This window comes from Drosophila busckii, chromosome X (assembly GCF_011750605.1).
Source record: "Drosophila busckii strain San Diego stock center, stock number 13000-0081.31 chromosome X, ASM1175060v1, whole genome shotgun sequence".
Taxonomy (NCBI): domain Eukaryota; kingdom Metazoa; phylum Arthropoda; class Insecta; order Diptera; family Drosophilidae; genus Drosophila; species Drosophila busckii.
In genome coordinates, this window is record NC_046608.1 from 15,215,696 (window position 1) to 15,238,606 (window position 22,911).

A 22,911-nucleotide genomic window follows, 5' to 3' on the forward strand; every position below is an offset into this window, starting at 1 on the left:
GTCGTCTTAGGCGCGCACTCAGACAATGGCGCCTCGACAGTTTAATACAAAAAGTTCATTGCTTGTCGCTCTTGACACGTGCATAGAGACTCTTGGGTGCATGTGTGTGTGTGTGTGTGTTGGTAAATTGCAATGCTTTGGCATTGAGGGAGACAAACTTTTAACCCGATGCCGCCCAATTTGACAATTAGAAGTTCGCGCTACGCTTTGACTTTAAACAAGCCGCAATAGCACATTGTGCGTATGTGTGTGTGTGTGTGTGTGATTGTGTGTGTGCGTAGACAGCAACAGTCACTTAACATGCAACGCTCGTGTGTCTGCGTCTGCCTCTGTGCTCTGTGCTCTGTTCGCTGTGTGTGTCTGCAAAGTTTTGTTTGCAATTTACGTAGCCTCATATGCAAATAAATCAAAATGCTTGTAGAATGCAGTCAAGCGTCAGGGCGTCGTAAATGTTAATTGTATTTTATTAAAGATGCTGGAAATACAGTTAAGCTTGCACTAGAGCCCAGCCTAGAGCTTGCATCAATTAACAAAATTGAAGCAATGCGCATATTAAAATTGAAGCAACAAAAACAAATCAATTAGAGCATTAATTAATATATTATGTATATAATGTATACATTGCAGCATTAATTTGATCTCGCTAGCTAACTATAAACAATGCAAATTTGCAATTGTAAATTTCTATGCAGCGCTGCAAAGTAGGCAAAACTTTTTTTCCAACTGCTTATTTCCCAACTTGTTCACATCTGAAGATTTGCAGAAAGCTTAATTTTTAGCAATAATTTAAAGGCTAGATAGCTAGAAAAGAGTTGCAAAGATTTTGACCTAACTCTCTGTAATACCAATAACATGTCACAACTCAGATCTGTCCTAAGCTGCAATTGTTTCGGCCGAAGAACTCTTTTGCATTGAGGTAAAATATTTCAAACCAAACTGCTAAATACCCATGAAGATCTCGCTATAAAATCTCTACCAGGCGGTAAGTGGACGTGGATGTGGATGTATCAGTGTCGAAGTTTACGACAGAAGAAGGAGATGATGATGATTTGCCGATTTGCCAAATAATCAAACTACCAAGCGATCATCGCTATAAAATCTCTACCAGGCGGGATGTGAGAGATTGTCATTATTAAGTCTCGCTATAAACTCTGTAACAGGCAAGCACAAGAGCCCAGGCTATTATTTTAACTTAAATAATAATCCAGTTGATAATTTTATATTTTTTAATGCAGGAAAAGTCTCTAGACTGCCGCCTGTGGTTATTTTTTTCTTAACCTTGTTGTCGGCCCAAATATAATTGCCTGCTTGAGTGTCAGTTAACATGATAGATGACACTCTCTTAACTATTTTTTGTCTACGAAAATGTGGGCTCACTTTTTATAAATCGTAGTATGTTTTTGGTATTACATATTGTTTGTCTTATACTACGAGAGAATGAAAGAGAGATAGAGTGTTAAAAAGAAGCAATGAGGCTCTAATAAGAAAGTTGCCATCACTTAAATAAAATAAAAAATCAAGGAACATGCAGAGTTTGCAACTAAAATTTTATCACACATAATCAACTAAAGTTATTAATTGTGTGTTGGAAATATTTGAATGATTGCCACTTGCTACTAAAAACAAATTTAATTAAACTGTTAGCTCTGCATTTTACTAAAGCATTTGACATTTGCTTTTTAGAAATATTTAGAAACTTTCTTCAAGCACAAGCAAGCTGCTGACTAATGTAAAAAGTTAATAGTCAGAGCCCGAAAAGGAGCAAAAGAGACACTCGAGAGAGTGTGAAAGAGCAATGCAGGCAATGCATTCATTGAAGAGAGAGTTTTGTGGCACTTTAATTAAATGCAAATTTAATAAGTTGGGCAAATGTAAGACACAGAAAAAAAAGTGCTAAAACTATTTGCAAATGTGTATGTATGTGTGTGAAAATACAACTACGCATTATTCATTACTTAAATAGTTGGCTTGGATTTTATTTAAATAGCAGAGAAAGAGAGAGAGAGAGAGAGAGAGAAATAACTTGTAGCCAATTGTAAAGACACACTGAGCGTATGAGCAATGAGCAATGCACTCAATTTAAATCGATTAAGCGAATGCACTTTATATTGCATTTAACATTTAACAATTTGCAATTGCTCTCGCCGCCACAACACACCGCAATACAATGCAAATAAATATTAAGTGAACGCATTTAATTTTGTAACACATTTGCCCCCAAACGCGACTTGTAAATATTTAATTAGCGCTGGAAATTATATTAAAATTGCCCTGTTTGCTGCCAATATACAAATATATTAATATTTGTTTCACCCCCGCCCCGATTATTATGAATTTCATCATGCGTTTTTTTTTCATTGCTTGCATTTTAAATGAGCGCACACAAAATAAAATTAAAAGCAGCAGCAAACAAACAAGCAAAAGAGTCATAATATTTTATTGTAGTAATAATTTATTTTGAGGTTAATTACAATTATTTACAGACAATGACAACAATGATTATGATGTTGATTGTTATGGCTTTATTAAAAAAAAGACTTGCAAACTAGCCAATAGCAAAGGCAATAACTATTTAAAAACAATAAAGTAAGGCAAGTCATGAAGCTGAAACGAATTTCAAATACGCTAAAGTTGGAATTTTAAATTAATTTAAATTTAATGTCAACTATGCACAGTCGACGCTAAAAGAAAATGATTAAATTAAAATAAGTATTTAATAAGTATTTGTATAAGCTTTTTTTATTTTATTATAGTTAAAATTGTTGCCTTGAATAAAATTATTTAAAAAGAATAAACACGCTGAAATACGCTACAGACAAGTTTGAAAATTTAAATAATAAATCTTCAATAAAAAATACAAAATTTATATAAATGAATAGTTTTGTTACATTTCAATGCGCGTTTATTATTAAGTAAATGCTAATTTGTATTTTATATTTATTGCAAATTCAGTTAGGCAAATATAATACGTATAATAAATTTAATGCACAATTGATACAATATTTTCAAATATTCTTTGAGCTGCTATAGACTGTTGTATGCGTTAACAAATGCTGATTTTATTTGTTATATTTGACAGCTTTTTAATAAAGAAAAAAACAAACAAACGTATTTACTTGCCGCCGCTGCCTGTTGCACACTTTCATTCATGCAACTTAATTATAGTCACAAGTGAGAAGAGCAGAGAGATCCGCAAACAATTAAATGCACAAAAACAAAAACAGCAAGAAAACACAAAAACAAACGTAAACCACGCATAAAGCAAAAATCCATGTGTGTATTTGTAAACAATTAATGGCGCTATTGTGAGGACAAGGTGCGTAACTGCAGCTCTCGCTACGCCGCAAACAAAACAAGCGTGCAACAATAGGATTCCAATCAACTGAACAACAACAACAGCAAGCAACACCAACCTGCGCTGAAAAATATCAAAATGATAAACAACATTCATACTAGGCAAACAAGCGAGTATAAAAGGCATGTAAGCGCATTTTGCACACACTGAGTTTGATGCTTTATTTTGATACACTTTGACATTATTGTGTAAAATGGAAAAGGGTATTATGAAGTTGTGCAAATGTATGCAACAGTGAGAAATAGACGTGGCAGACCCAACAAAGTACACATATTCATGATCAGCAAGACAAACTGCGTCGATATAGCCATGTCCGTCTGTCCGTCTGTCTGGCTGTTTGAGCGACTGTTTCTCAGCAACTATAAGAGCTAGCGCAACCAAATTTTGTATGTAGCTGCTCCTATAGCCAAACCCAAATGCTTTTATTTTATTTTTATTTATTTCCTTCCCCCTACTACGCAAATCAAAAAAAATATTTACACCCACAATATTAAGTAGTTAAAAAATACTTAAAAATCTAAAATAAATCACAAATACGCTTTGTCATGTTATTGAACGATGCTAAACATTTCAGAACGATCACACAAATAACTTAGGAATTATTCACATTCTAATTTTCAATATAAACAGCGCGGTGCACACAAACGTCACTGCCGACGCAGGCGGCGGCGTCGCTGCTGACGCTACAACGAAATCGAACTGTGACGCGTTGGCTGTTTGTGTGTATGTGTTTGTGAGTGCGTGCGTGTGTTTGCTGCAATGCTCTAGTCAAAGTGTATATAAAAGTCCGTTGCGCACAACTTTCTTTATTTTTTATTATTGTGCAACATTAACTAAATTAATGCAGCAAGCGAACGCAGGCTTGCAGCATTAGTGCTCGTTAGGCAAAGCTTAAGCTTGAATGACATAACAACTAACGAAGCAACAAGCAATACACAATAGCAGTTGCCTTCTGTTCGGTTAATAACAATAGATTGAACTGAATAGCTGCCAATGTTGCACTAATGATGGCAGAATGGACTGATTGGCAATTATTTTTATATTGCTCAATTTAGAAATTCTGCGTAATTGGTAATAGACTCAAATAGGCAAATAATAAGTGAATTACGATTATTGTCGTTTGTGCTTAATTGTTTCTAAATAACGTTTAAAAGTAGTTCACAAATAATGCAGCATTTTAATTGAGATGCTACAAAATAATTGCAAATAATCGTTTACAACTTTTAGATTATTTAATTTAAAGTTGAACAACTGTTGAGTAACGATTAGTAATTCAATTACTTTTAATTTACATATTAAACTATTTATTATTATTTAAATTAAAGTCGAACAACTTATAAATAACGATTAGTAAATAATTCGTTTAATTTTAATTTACATATAAACTAATGTGATAAACTTACATTTAATTTAGCACAATTAGTAAAATAATGATAATTTGCAATAATTGAGCATATTATTAATGTATTAATAATTTAGTACTTAATTTAACTAAGTTTTAATAATTTTCTTAGATAACAAATACAAATTTCAAAATGTAAGATATCGCGAAGCCTTCGATGGCTTCAGGCTGCTCACAATTTTCAGCGTACATAATTAATATAATAAAATATATATAATTACAATTTTTAATAATTTTAATTCAATAATTTTAAAATGCAAATTCAGACAATTTTGTTATGACAACTCCACAAATTCTTATGGTTATCTCTCTCTCTTTTTCTTTCTCTCTCTATCTATCTCTGTCTGCAAGTAAATAGTTTAAATAAAATGGTGTTCAAAAATATTCCAAGTAATTATTGTTGAACTTTTATGCAGCTTTATCTAGTATTACCATGAAATGCAATAACTTTTGTTAAATGAATCAAATTGCATTACTGTTAATAGTAACGGACATTGAACAGCAACGAGCTCGCTGAATTTTGCAACGCTCGCAAAGCCTCTTAAGCGTATTAAGCGAAACTATTTTATTTGCAAATACCAGGAATACAATTAATTACCTCACGTTCATTACATTCATAGCTGCAAGCGCGTTTTTAGTTTGCAAAGCTGATAAATAAGTATTGCATTTTATCATCATAAATTGTATGCGTATTTGTTAGCGATTTAGCGAATGCAGTGTCCTTTTTTGTTGAGTTATGGCCGCAGCAGCAGCAGCGAAAACTTTGACTGCATCAAGCAATTGGCTAAGCTGAGACTGAAGAACTAAAGTGCAATGCTCAGGTCGAGACTGCAAGTTAATGTTGTTGTGCGCTTCCAGGCAGTGGGTGGTGGGTGGTGGGCAACAACAGCCACAGCCACAGCCACAGCCACAGCGGGTGGTTGTGTTATTTATGAACTGTGCGCGCCTGCAAGTATGCAACGATTATAATAATTTTAGCTTATAATGTGTTTTTTTGCCCAAGTTCTCGCTCTAACGTTAACGTCGTCGTCGTCTCGTCTGGCAATTTGCTGATTTATACGCACTTAGGTAGCTTAAAGTATCCTGTCTAGCTATGAGGCTTGCTGCTGCTGCTGCTGCTTCTTTCGCTTGTGTGTGTGTGTGTGTGTGGGGTTCGCAGCTCATAACTCTTGTGCTGCTTGTTGTGACTGCAACCAGCACCTGGCGGCTTGCCACACACACACACAGACACACACACACACCTTCTACACTTTGACTTGTAGCTTGCGGCGTGGCCTTACTCGTAGCTACATTTAAAAATGCATTAGCGTAAATCAATAGAAGCTATGCTTTTATGATTGGCATTAAATCTAGCTGACCCCCCACCCTCCCGCCTCACTCTTTTTGCTTTGCTTATAGCAGAGGTCAAGTCACAGCTGCTTCAATGCATTTTAGTGCGCTTTTAAATATTTATACATTTATTTTTAAGCCCCTCAGCCACTTCAAAGATTTTGCAGCCAAGCCACAATTAATGTTTTTGCCTTTTGTCTTTGCAGCTTTGTTGGGCTTGCATTATCCTTTTAGCCAGCGGCAAACAACGCTAAAGCTTAACCATACCTAACTACTGTTAATTAAGCAACGCTCCTCCAAAATTGTTACAGTCTGAAGACGAAAATGGTGAGCTGAATTATTTAATTAAGTCAAAAGTGCAGCTAAGTGACTTCGATAGACTTCAAAGTGTAAAAGAAATTATTAAATCAATAGCAAACAAATTCTTTATAAATGCATATTGCTTGATTTAATTTAAAATCAATACAAAAGCAAACAAAAACTAAGCATATTAATTTATTATTAAATCTATTTACAGCCATTGACAAGTAAACCAAAAAACTTTTGCTCTTGATGTCTGAACTTTGCTTAAAACTCTTTTCGATTCACATGCAACTTTTGCTAATAATTGACAGCATTTTTGTTTGTTTTACTTATTTGTATATATTTATAATTAAAACACTTAACTATAGTTAAAGGCTGCTGTTGTTCAAATCTTAAACTTAAAGTTATTTTAATTGCAATTCTTTTAAATAAAAAGCTACAGTCACTACTTAATTTTTGTATCTTTATGCAATTTGTTTCTTTATTTATTTTCATGCAATTTTGTTACTCCACAGTTAAAGAGCTAAAGTTATTTGATTGCATAAATAATACAACAGAACATTGCCGAAATGCAACTGCTGTTTGCAATTGTTATAGTTGAATAATAACTTTTCTAAGAACTTGCATGTTGTAATTTCGAAACTGAAATCAAATTATTACTAAACTAACATGCAAATAAAACAAAACAAAACAGAAAACAGAGCAAATACTTTTTATGTTTTTAGGCCAATGAATTATACAAAAATTTGCGAATGTAACTGCAATTTGCATTTAGGCTTTTCGACTATTGTCTAACAATGCGTATACGTAATGTGTGTGTTGCCAACTTGAATTTAATTATGCAACAAGTTCGAGCATATTTAAATGCAAAAACTGCAATAAGCATAATAATTATAATAAAATTGCGATTAATATAACATTAGGCTATTGGCTGGTTGGGCTAAACAGTTACTGCCAACAATATGCGGCTCAATAAAAGTTAAATACAATTTGTAGCAAACAAACTGGGCAAATCTATATACATAATATTGTATGTAGGCTTAGTATAGGTTAACTGCATAAATATAAGTACACACACACACACACACGCACACGCACACGCACACTCGTTGCTCTTAGCTGGTTTTCAACTAACCCAACGGCCATGCAAAATCAAATTACATGTTTAACAAACAAACCACTTGCATGCTAACACACACACACATAGAGAGTGTATGTGTATGTGTGTGTGTGTGTGTATGCATATGGCGGCCAGCTGAACTGTCGGTAGTCTATATAGCTGGCCGAACAGTTTTGTGCCCTCAATGCGTTATGCTTGAACTAATTATTCACATTAATTCTAATTTGATTTGTTTATTTTGTATAACGAAATGTGTTTGCACTTTGAGTGCCAAGCCTCGTGTGTGTGTGTGTGTATTTTAGTGTGTGTGTGTGCTTTGCATATTCTGGTGGGCGTGTGCCAAAAGAGGGCGGCACGTCTGCATAACTAAGTCAAGTCTTGTGCGTGTTATTGCATAGCTGTTGTCCCAAAGCTAACTAAGGCGGCAGACAGCCGCAAGCAAAGAGCGTAAATAATAGAGAAAGAGCGCAAGAGAGAGAGAGAGAGCGAGTGCTGAGTGCTGAAACTGGAATTCAATTTTATTTGAACGTAATTAAATAACACTCGTCAGTTAGGCATTTATTTGTACTATTGTTTAATGTGCACTCGTGTGTGTGTGTGTGTGTAGACCAAATAGCCGCAATGCTTATTGAATCTTTGCATGTATGTGTGTCTCACTTGAAATGCAAACACACACACACACACAAACACTTGACAAACCGCAATTATACGCTGAGAAACGCTTTGATTAAATCGCTTTTGTCTGCTACTCTTTCTGCTCATTTGTCGTCTCTCTCTTTCGCTCTCGCTCTCTGTGTGTGACGCAGTCGAGCATTCAATACTCTTGATTATGTTAAGAGCGCGTCGAGTACCTAAAGTTTTTGCCCAAGGCTGCGACAATTGTCCACACATATGCAGCTATGTGTGTGTGTGTGTGCCCATCAATCAAGCGCCGCAGCTGCAAGAGGCGCAAGCAAATGCCCAACGCAAATAAGCGCTGTAGCATAAAAAAAAATAGACGAAAATCAAAGCAATTGCCATAGGGCTAAACGACGTTGTGAGCTAAAGAGAGAGAGAGAAGAGAGAGAGAGGGAGAGAGGCTAGTGAGAGCGAGAGAGCGTGTCTAGAGAGAGTGCTAGAAGAGAGCGAGAGAGCGTGTCAAGAGAGAGACCTAGTTTAAGAGCTTGAGCTTTGAGCCGCTCATCAGCGCTGCCAGCTCTGTCGCTAAGTTAGCTAAAGTTACGTTTTTGAAAAAAAGCTAGAGATAGCAATAAAATCTAAATGATAGCTTTATTTATGAGCACACAAATTATGCTCTCACTTAATCTTTATTTGCATATAAATGAATTGCTTACGAATCTGAGATATGCAAGGACGAACGCAACAATTCATTGTTCTCATTGGCGCTAGTATTTAGCACTTTTGCTTTTGATAAATCTCCTCACACTTTTTATACAAAAAATGCAGAAAGCAATGCTGAAGTTGTGCACATGTTTGTAGCCCCAAGTCTTATCTTGAAATATTGTTTCTTAAAGTAATACTTAGCAGCTTTACTAAAATCGTATTTTCAAATTAATTTTCACATAACTTGCTCGAAAATCTTTTCATTTTCAATTTATTTGCTCTTGTGAATTAGTTTTGCTAATAAGAATGACTTCAAAATTGTTGCCAAACTAACTGCATAACCCTCTGTCTCTTTCCCTCTCTCTCTTCCGCTTGTAGTATAAGACTAAAAATATATAATACCAACATACTATAATTTATAAAAAGTGAGCCCACATTTGGATCGGCAACGAGGTTAAGACTAAAAATAAAAACCGGCACAGCAGCTTTTATTAATTAAAATTTCCTGAATTGAAAAATTCTCAGCTGGAAATTATTTAAATTAAAATTATAGCCCGGGCCTCTATGCTTGCCTGGTAGAGATTTTATAGCGTCCTTCAGCTGTTTGTATGGAAGTTAGATCATTCTTCATAAGTCTTGGCTATATAAAAAATACTTACATAAAAATATTTTAGTATATTGTTAAATTAAAAGAGCGGGCTCTGGAGATTTTATAGCGAAATCTGGTCTGATTATTTGGCAATTGGCAATCTCCATTATCTTCTTCTTCTGTCGTAAACTTCGACCCTGATACATCCACATACCGCCTGGTAGAGATTTTATAGCGAGATCTGACGTCTCTTGCACGCGTTCCTTAAGCTTGGCGCACTCATTCAATGTTTTGTTCTCCGTGGCATCCTTGGCTTTGTTCGTCCTCTGGTTCTGCATCAACCTGGCGCTTCAGTAAAAAATTTATTTATTTTAAGCAAGCTTGCTGTTACCGCTGGGGCAACTTAATCTAGTTATATGTAAGGGAAAACAATAACAAAGGATCACATGGGTCCATACATATGCTCACTAGACAATATAATATATATTCCTTGAAAGCATCTATAACTCGATAAGCTTAAGCTAATTTCAATAAAAATGTTGCTTATCTTCAATAACATATTTATAAAAAAATGTCAAAGTGTATAAAAAATATTAATTAATAGAAAAATAATATTAGTGTTCCAATAATTATTTCGCCTGTGGTATTGTCAAAAATGTTCACCAATATATAGCAAAGATTTATTTGCTCCCCCCGCAACCAGTTTTTTATTATATCTTTCGATTATAACTTATATTCGCATTAAGATTTCCCTACTGCTTGCTGACGCTCAATGCAAGCCCAAAGTGTATCAGAAAGTTGGCTGCGCTCAATTTTAATGTTTGTATTATCTTTTCGCTCACTTGCGATGCATTTTCTTTTAAGCATGAGCATTCATAAAAACAAGCAAATAATTTAAGCATAAAACCCACAATCAAGATAATGAAAGACATGCACACACACACACACACTCACACACATACATGCACATGCACACTGGTGCAAATATTTATGCACATAAAGCAAAGGATTGCGAAGCGTTGGGCGCTTAACATGTGAATCGGTTGCATGAGTTTTTCAATATGCAAAGTGTTGCACGCTATGTCTCGCTCTCTCTCTCTCTCTCTCTCTCTCTCACACTCTCTCTTTCTCTATTACACTTGCATATGCCATATATAGTATGTACACTGGTATGGGTATAAGAAAATATGTTTGCAGCTTTTGCACAGTGGCGCATTTGCTAACTAAATAATTTATACGAAGCTTTGCCAGACTGTCCTGTCCGCTGGAGTCCTTTGAGGACAAAGCAGCTTTCGTATTGTTGCATGACATTTTGGTAATTGAATAGCTAAAGCAAGCCTAATGAGTAATTAAATGGAAATGCATTGAATAATGTAAGCACAACTTTGAATATGCAGCTTGCAAGCAAATTCGATATGTCCATAGCATAAGTAAGAAATAACACAAATTAAATAATAGAAATAGACTGAATGCATCACATGTAGAGCAGTTCGATAAGCAGATATAATAGATGTATCTCTAAGTAAGTTAACAATGTAATCTAATGATATAACTAGCTTGTTAGTAAGCCCAACACATGTGTCAATAATCAAAGCTTTAAGCAACTCTGCAAAGCAAAGCAAAGACAAAGCGATTTCTCTCTCGAACTTGTCTCTGAATTGATAATTGGTAAAATAGTCTAGTAATTACTTTCATACACATTAAATGGAAACTTATTTAAAAGAGTTAAGTAATTTGAAAGAGAGTAAAGAAATTGGAACATAAATGACACTGACAGTGGCAACTTTTTTTCTTTCGTATATGATTGCTGTTAAAGTCAAAAAAAAAAATTAATAAATACATCTGGTGGGAGTTGATCACACAGCATCCAAATCCAGCGGCTGCTTCACTAGCCTCTAAGCCAGTTTGCTTCTTAAAACGACTTCAATTTGTTTAGTATTTTGAAGTAAATTTCAAAAAGTGTTGCCTACTTTTATACGCTGAGAACTGCTTTGCACATGCGAGTGACTTGTAATTCCCAAGTGGTTATAGTACGTGTAGACTTAATATATTGATTAGCTTGGACCCTTGTGCTTGCCTAGTAGAGATTTTATAGCAAGATCTCATAGAAGAACACCAGCGTTCTTTGGATCTCCATTATTTCTTTCTTTAAAATAAAGAATAAATAACGGATATCATATGCTTCGAAAGAAGCCATTACCAATACATTCACATTCCCGCCTGGGATGCACTTAATTATTCCTCGCAATGATCCAATGGGAATTGGAGGTTCCCCATCCCACTCCCACATCCATATCACGAGCTTGCCTGGCAGAGATTTCATGGCGAGATCTGCACACCACAGAATTCCACTTTCCAATTGAATAATAATACTTAACTTTATTCAAAAATTTAAAATGAAATTTCCCTAAAATAGTACAAAGTCCTCGTGTCTCTAGTCGAGCGAATAATCCCACGTAAATATATTTACAAAAATGAATTGCCCACGTCCCCCTGGCCAACGCCCATGCCTCTAATCTAAATGGCTTGCTGAGCAAGGAACACATTCAAATTTATAAAATTCGCAATCACATATACACATCAAATGTTTGTTATTTTAATTTAGGCCAAAAAACACATTCAGTGGACTCTTTTGTGGCAAAATGATAAGTGTATTTAATTTTCATATGCGAACATTTTTCTAATTATCAATATTTTGCGGTCAGCAGTTACTAACATAATAAATTAGCTGTTGATTTATCAAACCAGATGAACACAGCGTTTATTGTCGCCAGCTCTGCTTTAATGCAAATTACATAAAATTAGTTAGTCAAACATTTGTTGAGACTTTCGCTTTGTGAGGTGCCAAACAGATTTTGCAGCCAATTAACGCAAACAGCAATTAATTTAAATGCAACGCATCAAAACTAATTGAGCAAACTGAATTAATTAAAATGCAGCCCGACGCCAAAAAAAATATAAAAAACTAGCTAAAAAACCTTCGCAGTGCAGCAATAATAATGGCAACAAAGTCGTCGACAGCTGCCACGCCCACACAAGACGCCGCCGCATTGGACCGCCGCCATATTGTTAGCATACTGTGCGCCCAAATGGGCGCATGCCACGCCCCCACGCCCATGCTCTCTCATCGCTGTTGTGTTTAATTTCTTTTTGCCTTGCACGGCATGCAAATGAAATGTCATAAAAATTGCAACTCAGCAGCAACAGCAGCAGCACCAGCAGAGACGTCGACGTTGACTGCAACATCAATGTTGGCCCCAGCACAGAGTTGAGCGCGTGAGCGTGACTACAATGGAAGAATGCAACTACAGTATGTGCTATTAAATGCTGTCACAGGCAGTTTGCATGCATTGAAAATGTGAAAATGTTCGAAATAATTATTACTCGCGGGCTGCCAACAAAGCTCAAAGCTTGTAAAAGAACGGTAAATTGCATGGAAGAAGCAAGAGAGGAGCGCTTAAGCAAAGAGAGCGCTAGTTTTATAATTATGACTCGTAGGCAGTAGCAACAAAGTTAAGGTTGTAAAAGAACGGTAAATTGCATGAAAGAGCCAAGAGAGCACTTAAGCAAAGAGAACGCTGCGCCATCATTAAGCAGAGCAAGTTGATCGTTTGACTCTTTCTAAACAAAATAATTATTACGCGTTAGCAACAGCAAAGTGAAGCTTGGAGGCGTGAAGAGAGCACTTAAGCAAAGAGAGCGCCACGCCACCTTTGACTCTTTGCAAGCAAAATAATTATTTCTCAAGACATCGTTTAAGCAAAGAGAGCACCACCTTTAAAGAGCACAAGTTTGATCGCTTGACTTTTTATAAGCGCTCACGCTCTCATCTCAGCGCTGCCAGCGGCGGCAGCAGCATGAACCGCAGCGACGACGCAGCGCGCATATTTTTCAGCTTGTTGTGCTTATTGTTGTTGCTTCTGCTGCTGTTGCTTGTTGTTGTTGGTTGTATACATATACACATATTTTTTAATTTTTTTCTTTTTTTTTTTAATTTTAAAACGCAGTCATTTTCTTTTGCTGCTGCTGCTGCTGCTGCTGCTGTTGCATAAATGAAAACGGGAATAGAAAAATGCACAGAGGCAGTCGCGGTTGCACACATTGCCACACTGCCTGTTTGCCCTGGGACTGCAGCAGCAGCAGCAGCAGCGGCAGCAACTCCAACAAACGCCAACGGACGCATAGACAAGGACAGCTTAGAAATTGTGAAAAGTATTAAATTTCAACGCCAGGCCAGCAGCAACAAAAACAACAACAACAACAAAAAAGAGCTGCAAGTCACACACACACACACACACATATACATAAAGCCGCTGGTATAGTTGCCACCTCCACAACCTACAACAAACTCCCAAAGCGTATTGCGCCCACATTGGGACAATACCTCAGGCGTTGCGGTTTGCCCGTTGCCCTTCAGTTGAGTTCAGTTCACTTCAGTTCAGTTCAGCTGGGTTTATCCCAATCGCAGATTGTGCATGTAACTGGTTTTGTTTTTATTTTTTTTTTTTTTTTTGTTCTGTTTTTTGATATTGTCAAGCCACCGGGGGATTGCTGGCAAGTTGTGCCGTGCCAGTGTTGTCAGGTCAAGGCATAAATAAACGCTTGCATGTCAATTGTTTGGATAAACGTGAAATTTATGGTTTTACGGCTAGGTGTGCTTAATTAATTAAAGCTAAGAGCACTTAGATTGAAGGATGCTTTATTTATTAGCCGTTCAGATACAAGTAAACATATATAGAGCATAAAGGCTCAAGCGATACTTTTGAATTTCTTTTCTCTGACAAAATATTAACGAAACATAACTAATTTTTTTTAGAATTTTTGAAAATACAAGCAGCATATTGCTATAAAAATTTTTATATAATTTTGTATATAAAAACTAGCATACCAAAAACCAATAATAATCTTTAGTTATTGCTTTAGCAAAAGTTTTGTTTTCTCAGTAGCATATAACTCTTTATTTATTTATACATATGCATTCGTATATTATTGCTGTTAAAGTCAAATAAATAAAATAAATAAATAAAGCCATGGCTGTAGTGGAAGTTGACAGCTGCTTCACTAGCCCCTAGGCTAGTTCGTCTCTTACAATGACTTCAATTTGTTGAGTATTTTTTTTTTAAGTTTCTTAATTTTAATTTTTGCAGGAACTCGTTCAGGATGCTTCTGAACAGCATTGCACATGCGAATGACTTGCAATTCCCGAATTGATTTGTCCGAATTAAGCAAATCAATTATTAAATTTGTTACAGACAATACACAAATATCAGCAGCTTACTCTAATAGAAGTTATATAAAATCTCCTGACAAAAATTGCTGCAAGCAAATGAGTGCAAGCTTATTTTTCTCTCAGCTCAGTAACAAATATTTTGGGAGTTTACTTTGTTGTTGTGATGCGTTGATCATTGAATGGAATTTCATGCTCTCGAGCTTAGGCCGCATTTTGAATGCAAGTCACATGCGAACTAAATACTTTCGGCTTTTCAAGCGAATTGCACTTGATGATGTTGTAGTCGTTGCTCTGTTCCCAGTAACTTTATAGTCAAGCCAGAGCAAGTCGTACCACTCACTGCTGATGACCACAAATGCCACAGCAGGCTGCAATTTTCTATCACCAACAACAGTAGCAGCTGGGCAGCTGCCTTAACTGACATTTTTCTTTGCTTGCATGCTGCAAACAAAAGTCAAAGTTTTTCCCACTAACACACACACAGACACACACTCAGACACATGTGTGTAGCCTTGAAACTCACTCTGCATTGCCATTTAAGTTCCTGCAGCAAAGTCAAGTCCGTAGCACTGATCAAAATTATTTGAAGCCAGCAATTTTTGTAATTAAGCGAACAAAGCCAAACATTCGTTCGGGCATTTTGGCTCATTGTTTGGCTGCTGTGTGTGTATCTGTGTGTGTGTGTGTGTGTAAAGTTGCTCTGGACAACTGGAAAAACTGCTGCATGCAAATCGAAAAATAATTACAATTGCGCAAAGTTTTTTAACGAACTGACAACTGTGTGTGTGTGTGTGTGTGTGAGAGCCGGACAGTCATATGAGAAGAGCTCTGAGTAACTATTGCTTGGTGAAGAGCTTTTAGGAAGTGCCTGATTTCTTTCCGCTTCCGCTCGCTCTCACTCTCGCTCTCACTCTCGCTTTATTGCTTTGTATGCGTGTGTTCGTGTGTGTGTGCACACATTAGAAACATTTTGAAAACGAGCCATGCATATTGCTGGCCATGAACGCATGTAAATGCGTTTGAATTCAAAAAAGCAAAAAAAAACTAAAAAAAAAAAGAGCTGAATACTTATAGAAAAAACTTTGGGCAAACTCATTCAGTTCAGCTCGTGTAGATTTGCTCTGCTAGATTTTGCAAAAGGATGGCATAAAAAAATAAAGTGAGCAAGAAATAATTGTTAGCAACTTTTCAAGCTCATAAAACTGCTGCCCATAAAGCCAGTCAGCTATACCCCAATGTATTCACTGTATCAGTCAGTTAGCATGTGTGTGTGTGTGTGTGTGTAGCGTTTTAGAACTATTGTTCATTTCAAGCATCAAGAAACTTGGCAAATTGTTGTGAAGCAACGCCCGAAACTTTTTGTTTATATATTTTTATTTTAACGCCTTTTGGCAGGTGGCTGCCCCAAAATGTAGGCAACAAAAAAAAAACCGCAAAAAGTTGTAAGCGCAAAGAATTTATAAAATCATTCAATGTACTAGCTAACAATTAAAAATAACAACAATAACGTTTTTTGTTTTTTGCAGCTGTCAAAGTCAATTTTAAGAATATGTTTTGCTACTTTCAGTTCAAGTTAAGTTCGTTGCGTGGCACTTTTTATTTTCATAATTTATATGCAGTTGCTTTTTGAGTTGAATTGCCTGCAGTCTGGCAATTTAAAAGTTTTGCTTTCTCTGCCTTTCAATCTCATTGTCTCTTGCCACAATTTATGCATTATTATTTGACACTCATTGCAGTTGTTGTTGTTGTTGTTGTTATTGCTGTTTGTTTGCTTTTACAGTTATGTTGCACTTTTATTGCCGACACACTCGTAAGACAAATGTACACAAGTCAAGACACAAAGAGTCTCAGCAACAGCAGCGAAGAACTCATTTCGAGGCCATGTCAACGTCACTTCAACCCACGCCCACGCCCACGCCCTCACGCTTGTCTCAGCTACAAAATCAAAAGAGCTTCACACACACACACACACATGCGTACACAGCTGTAGTGCATATAAACTTGCATACAATGCTTTTAACTATTTTACTTTGCCGTCTGACACTTTCTGCTTTTTATACTCTCTTCTCTTTTAGCGGCTACCAGGGCACTTTAAGAATTTTCGCAACATATAAAACAAAGTGTGTATATATCTGAGAAATACTTCAAATTGTAAAAAAAAGCATAAGTCAATACATTTAAGTAATTAATAAACTATGTTACTTATAATAATTTACATTGCCTCAAAAGTTGCTGCATTATTTTTTTTCTATTATATTCATTATATGTGAATTATTTTTATTTAATGCGAGTTACTTTCGCATAATTAAAATAAAAATTATGCAATTAGTAATTTTTAGTTTCAATAGTTGTAATTAATTTGCATAATTTTTCAATTTGTATTTGTTATGGGACTGGTAACCCTCAAATAATTGTAAATTATACATTAATTCGCCTATAAAAATAGCTTCAAATAGTAATAAATGTATGTATTAATATAAATATTAACTGAAAAAATATATAGTATAATTGTAAAATTTTAATAAATATTTTTGCAATTATTTGTAATAATTTTAGTTTTTAAATGAAGCACTTAGAAATAAAATAATTTGTTATATTAAAATTTTCTCATATATTATTGCACATCAGCTTTATAAAATTCTTGTTTATTATTAGAGTATTAAAGCTTCGTTGAAATAATTGCAAAGCAAATATTATATCACTGATTTCTCTCTCTGCTTTCACTTTATCTCTCTCTCGCACACTCACTCTCTCTTTCTTACTATCTTAGCTTGGGCTTGTTGAAAACTAGCTCTTTAATTAAGTAAATTTATGATTACCTTACTGCTGGCATTGCTTCAGCTATTGTCACAGCTTCCATAAGTTTTAATTAAAATTAAAATATGTCTGTCTGCATATATATGCAAATTGTGCATGTGTGTGTGTGTTAACTAATTTCCATTTGATTTTAAGACTTGACTTGGCATTTTAATGGGCATTACAACACCTTTCAACTGCCAACAATTATAACGAGAGACATATGCATAGAATAAGACGCTGCATTTCTTGATTGCCACAATATTTCGCTGTCTGCCCAGTTGCAACACACACATCTACATAATTTAAATAACTTGCAAAAAAGACACATTTATCGCATAATAAATTCTGTCGTATATACATCAAAGAGTTCGTAGAGCAAGCAACCAACTAAGAATGAAAGAGAGACACACATAGATTGACGCTTGGCAAGCTTAACAAACAGTAGCTAAAGCTGCATGCATTGCCACTCTGGTTGATGTTGCAAAATTTGCAGCAATAATTGCATAGAAATAGAAAAAACATCAAAAGCAAATGTTGCTCATCGGAATCTGCAGTTAATTATTAAATATTTAACAATATAAACTTGTACAAAAAGCAATAAACAGCAGTTAATTTTATTACAACACTGAATTATGACTTAAGCTTAAGCTTAATTGCAATGTGTCGCTTGAATTCCTCAAATATACTTAGGTGTGCCCCTAAAGATATGCAGCATTAAAAATTTGCGCGTATCATAGCAGACAGCTTTCAGTCGCGAGCATGATTTTGTCTTCAGCTGGCAGAATTTTATTTGTTTTAATTTGGTTTTCTTGTTTTGCAAGTTAAACAAAAAATGTAAATGTAAGAACAAGATAAGTTTATTAAAAAAAAAAACTTTCAATTCGTGTAGATTAATTGATTTGATGTGCTGTTCAGTTACTGATAATCAAACACAATAAAAGTCAAAAAATCAGCTAAGCTCAAATACTATTTTTTATTTACAAATAATACACATTAATTGAATTGTTAAAAACCTTTTAGTATTGCCTGCAAAAGTCGCTACAAGGACCATAGTACAGCGCTGCTAGCAAGTGTTTCAGCTCACTAGCAAACAAGCCTTTTTTCCAAATGATGGACAGGCATTCAATTGCTACGCATTCAATTCAATTCAATTCAATTCATTCATTTTATTCAATTCAGCAAACTCTTATATACATACATATGAATGTAATGTTAAGAACAATAAATGACAAGCTGTATTGCCTAAAAGCCAAATGCTAATGCATTCGATAAGTTTAAGCTTTGCTCAGTTACTACTTAATCGATAACAAAGCTTAGCTTAGTGCAGACGCTGCAGTTACTTAGAGAGTATATAAAAGTCTAGCATTATATTGTTGTTGTTTTTTTTTGTGTGTGTCTCTTTTATTTTTTGGTATCATGGTCTATATAAAAATTTTTACTGCAAGCTAACACAGACGCACAATGTTAACGATATGCTGCTGCTGCTGCTGCTGTAGCTGATGTTTATATTTGCGTGTGTGTGTGTGTTTGCTTGTGTGCCACGCTTGCTTTCAGCTCTAGGAAATAGCAAAAGCTGTAAAAAATTTGCATTTTTATAAGAACTTAAGTCACTAAAGGACTTTACTTTTCCAAGCACTTGAACTGGTTTTGCTGCTGCCATACAAAAAGTTTTGCATGCGTGCCACATATCGCACCTAACCCACGCCCCCTCACACACACACACACTAAGGTCTATGCTGCTGCTGCATATCAGCATATCTAACTACAAGTGTGCCATGTCTATGTGCATTTATAATAACAGTTATATTTATGCACTAGAAAAAAGCAAAAGAAAACATTGTAAAAGGCTAAAAATTGTGTCCATTTTGCAATTTGCCGCCGGCGCGCCGCACTGAATCATGACACAAGTGGCAAATGGGCTACGGCTAGGTGAAGAGCAAAAGAGAGAGCAAGAGCGAGCACAGTCGGTGACAGTTGCTGGCTAAAATGCTCAGACTGCAAATGACTTTGGCATGACACATTGGGCTAATTAGCCCAGCTAACACACACACACACACACACACGTATAATATGCATTAGTAGTAATGCCTGCTGCATGCTCAAAGCTAATTCGTACAGCTGTCAGTTTTGATGATATGCCCGCTAGATGGCGGCAGCAATTCATAGTTAACCCTTTTATTTTATGCAGCTAACAAATTCCAAGACGCAGACAGAAAGCCTCACTTAACACATGACCAAAGAGCATACCAAAAAATATGCAGAAAAAGAAAAAAAGAAAAGGAAATAAGGGAATTTTATAACAAAGCGGAGCAGCACAAATATGCGAAAATATGTGGGCGGAGTTGGTGATGGGGAAGAGGCGCGCAGCTGGCGCGCAACGACAAATCCACAGTCCACTTGAAATATGCAACAGCAAGCGCCCGCTGGACAGGATGAAATAACTTGATGTGAACGCTTGTAGACACTGCTAATGCGCATTGTATGCGATAAGTTCCAAGCGCTCTGGGGCAACTTCCGACGGCGTCGTTCACGTTCCCTACGCTTTGCACCCATACACATGCGTATATATATATATATATATATATATATATATATTACATACATACATACTGTGTTCGCTGGCTTGCTTCCGTTGTTGGCGTAGTCTCTTGCAGCAAACCGGAATCCTAAATGTCCGTCTTATGTCGTCTGTGTCGACCGTCGTCCGCTGTCTGACCGTCTGGCCGTCTGGCTGCCGGTTGTTGGTTTGGCATTCAACTGCACGACCAACACAAATTACCATCGTTGAGCTGAAGCACCACTAACAAGCTGGCAGTGTCGTCCACTGTGAGTTACGGAGTGATGATGAAAAACTAGGTCTTGATGTGTGTCCCTGTGTTCCTGCCATGAGTGCTGCTGTATGTGTATGTGTGTGTGTGTGTGCTGTGTACGACTCTCAACGTCATTTGTTTAAATAATTCACCGCGACGCTACAGCAGCCGCACCAAGAGCGCCATGCATATCGAGCTTGTCGAGCTCCCGGACACATGCTTAGTTGCATATGTAAGAAGATAACGCTTTTGCCAGTGACATCATCAGCCAAGTGAAGTTTAGTATGCATGCTACAAAAATGTTGCAAGGTCTTATGTAGGGGTACATATAGTTCATACGCCATTGCTGATGCTCATATATTTTACCGCACACACTGCACTTTTTTTTTCCTCTCTTGTCTTTATTCTTTATGGCTTGAGTGTAGCAAATGCAACATGTTGGTCATTTGTTGCATATGTAATTTGCTGAGCAAATCACTTTACGGCATAAAAATGGCCACAATTTGCTAAATTTACGTTTGTAAAATTTCAGTCACGTACTTCAATTCAAATTATAAATTTGAAATAAAAGACCGCGTGCGCCCTTTTGAATGGCAATAATCACAGTGTGCTGCGAATATCAACGACTTCAAACTTATCGATTTAGCGCTACTGTGTACATTATATACAATTTAAAAGAGTATTGGGCTAATAGCATGATTTTTACTATATTTATTTTAAATTACCGTTGACATGCATTTATAAATTGAAATTGTATACAATTTTTTAATTTTGCCGCCCAAAGATATCGATATTAAACGTTATCGACCTATCAGCTGTTCATGACAACACACTATCATCCAACTAGCTAACTGAAAGGAAAAAACTACACAAAAATGGCGAATGCTGTGCGTAAGAAAATAACAATAATATTTATTCTATATTAATGTGGCGCTATTTATGTTTCAGGGGAGCTCAGCAAACGCGACTGCCGGCAGCAGTGCTGGAGACACCATCACCAACTCTGAGGACCACAGACGCATCTGGGTGGGAAATATAGATTCCCGCATCACTGAGTAAGTTGTGTACTGTATAAACAGGAATTGTTCCAAATAGACAAAATTGTGCTAATATATATACTCTGCCTTTGACAACTATTGGTTTCAACTCCTCAAACTAATGCAAAAATGCGGCGCCATCGAAAAGTTTGACATGCTCTTTCACAAGGGCGGACCGATGGTGGGCCAGTCCCGAGGCTATGCCTTTGTCACCTTCGCACAGACTGAGGGCGCTACAAATGCTTTGCTCAAATTGGACGGCACCAGTGTAGGCAGTCGCTCCATTGCTGTGCGACTAGCTAAAAATATAAAATATGTAAGTAAGACTGGAAAACCAACTTGAGACATTATTATTCATAGTTTTTATGCATTATCAGGATGATCTCCAAAAGCCAAAGCCTCGTATTGAGATACCCGCACTGGGTACTGGCAAACGTGAGGAGAAAATAAGCAAAACAGAAGCCATACGCGCCATAGAGGCCAAACTCAAGGTGTTGGAACGCCAGACAGACGATAATTTAGAACTCAATAACAGCGGTCGTGAGCCAAATGTGCCCTTCATCCAGCGCTATCAGTTCAACAAGGATCGAGACTCATTGCAACGTCCTGGACAACATGGCAAATACAGTAAAAGTAAATCCTCCGCCCCATATCATCGACAACAGCGTCCCAAAAGACGTTGAGCTACCCTCTCATCGTAGTCATACGTACATTAAAAAATTACTTTACGTCTAATTTATATAAACATACATATAGTTTATCTGATTTTTTTAAAAAACAAAACAATAATTTGTCTAATTCTACTTGGGTGCAAATAAGAACTTTCCTCTCATATTATCTGGCAGCTTCACTGTGCCTGGACAGGGCAGTTGTCCGGGAATTTCACAGATGCAGTGCCGTTCACAGCGATATCCAAAATTGGCTGGATTATCTTTACTCTCAGCCAGACGCGCCTCCGCATCCAGTTGCTCACTATAAAATATAACATACATTTATTTGTCCATAAAATAGAAGAGCGCTTGTATTGCTCTAAACGATGAAAGAGTAAATGTAATGATGAACACATGCACTTACCGCGTCTTGCCCACCACCTTGACTAGATGCTCTATAATCTCGTCCTTATTGCGACTGTCAAGATCCACAATCATATCCCGACCATCCTCAAAGTAACAGCGCACAAACGGCGAAGGGGTCATGTTTTTTAACGTAACAACCTGTACTTCAGGATTTCTAAACTGTATCTGTGGTATGTTCCAAAACACAAAGTCTCTGCGCATAGAGAAAGAAAGTTTAGTTTAGCATCTATTGTGTAAAGTTTAGCAAGAATGTGTGCTCTCTCACCTGGCGCCCGCATGATGATCTCCATAGGTATTGTAGTTGACACTGAAAATGCGCACCTTGTCCTTAAGAACCAGCTTGCCGGCATTCAAATATTTCAGAGTGCGCCTTATAGGCTCTCGTCCCTTCATGAAAGGCATTTTTCAGCAGTTTTAATTCAATTTAAATGCAAAAATAACTACAATGCGGCGGCACTTGTGTAATATAGCAAAACACACACAGATGGCTATCGATAACAACGCAGCAGCATAACGATAAGTAAACATATCGATGCAG

At 36.5% G+C, this 22,911-nt stretch overlaps 2 protein-coding genes across 3 annotated transcripts; one reads left to right on the top strand and one right to left on the bottom strand.

The window, feature by feature from the left end:
• Positions 1–21,092: 21,092 nt before the first annotated feature.
• Positions 21,093–22,059, top strand: LOC108605831 (probable RNA-binding protein 18). 2 transcript variants are annotated; one of them, XM_017995637.1, is made up of 4 exons: positions 21,093–21,147; positions 21,209–21,315; positions 21,400–21,613; positions 21,675–22,059. In XM_017995637.1, exons 1-4 carry the CDS (start codon positions 21,136–21,138, stop codon positions 21,978–21,980), a joined length of 639 nt encoding a protein of 212 aa, XP_017851126.1. In that variant the 5' UTR covers positions 21,093–21,135; the 3' UTR covers positions 21,981–22,059. The 2 variants fall into 2 exon arrangements, with proteins under 2 accessions (XP_017851126.1, XP_017851127.1); XM_017995638.1 differs by lacking the exon at positions 21,093–21,147 and having other exon boundaries at positions 21,246–21,315; positions 21,446–21,613.
• Positions 22,048–22,854, bottom strand: LOC108605832 (probable 28S ribosomal protein S25, mitochondrial). The gene is made up of 3 exons (XM_017995639.1): positions 22,639–22,854; positions 22,372–22,566; positions 22,048–22,269 (listed from the first exon to the last, which is right to left on the bottom strand). Exons 1-3 carry the CDS (start codon positions 22,773–22,775, stop codon positions 22,098–22,100), a joined length of 504 nt encoding a protein of 167 aa, XP_017851128.1. The 5' UTR covers positions 22,776–22,854; the 3' UTR covers positions 22,048–22,097.
• Between the last annotated feature and the right edge of the window lie 57 nt (positions 22,855–22,911).

Excerpts from the sequence above, each read along its gene's own strand:
- LOC108605831 (XM_017995637.1), top strand. Across the intron at positions 21,316-21,399 it reads ATAGATTCCCGCATCACTGA|GTTTCAACTCCTCAAACTAA; the intron begins GTAAGTTGTGTA and ends TGACAACTATTG. Across the intron at positions 21,614-21,674 it reads TAGCTAAAAATATAAAATAT|GATGATCTCCAAAAGCCAAA; the intron begins GTAAGTAAGACT and ends ATGCATTATCAG.
- LOC108605832 (XM_017995639.1), bottom strand. The coding sequence starts at position 22,775 with ATGCCTTTCATGAAGGGACGAGAGCCTATAAGGCGCACTCTGAAATAT. Across the intron at positions 22,567-22,638 it reads GATCATCATGCGGGCGCCAG|AGACTTTGTGTTTTGGAACA; the intron begins GTGAGAGAGCAC and ends CTCTATGCGCAG. Across the intron at positions 22,270-22,371 it reads AAGGTGGTGGGCAAGACGCG|TGAGCAACTGGATGCGGAGG; the intron begins GTAAGTGCATGT and ends TATATTTTATAG.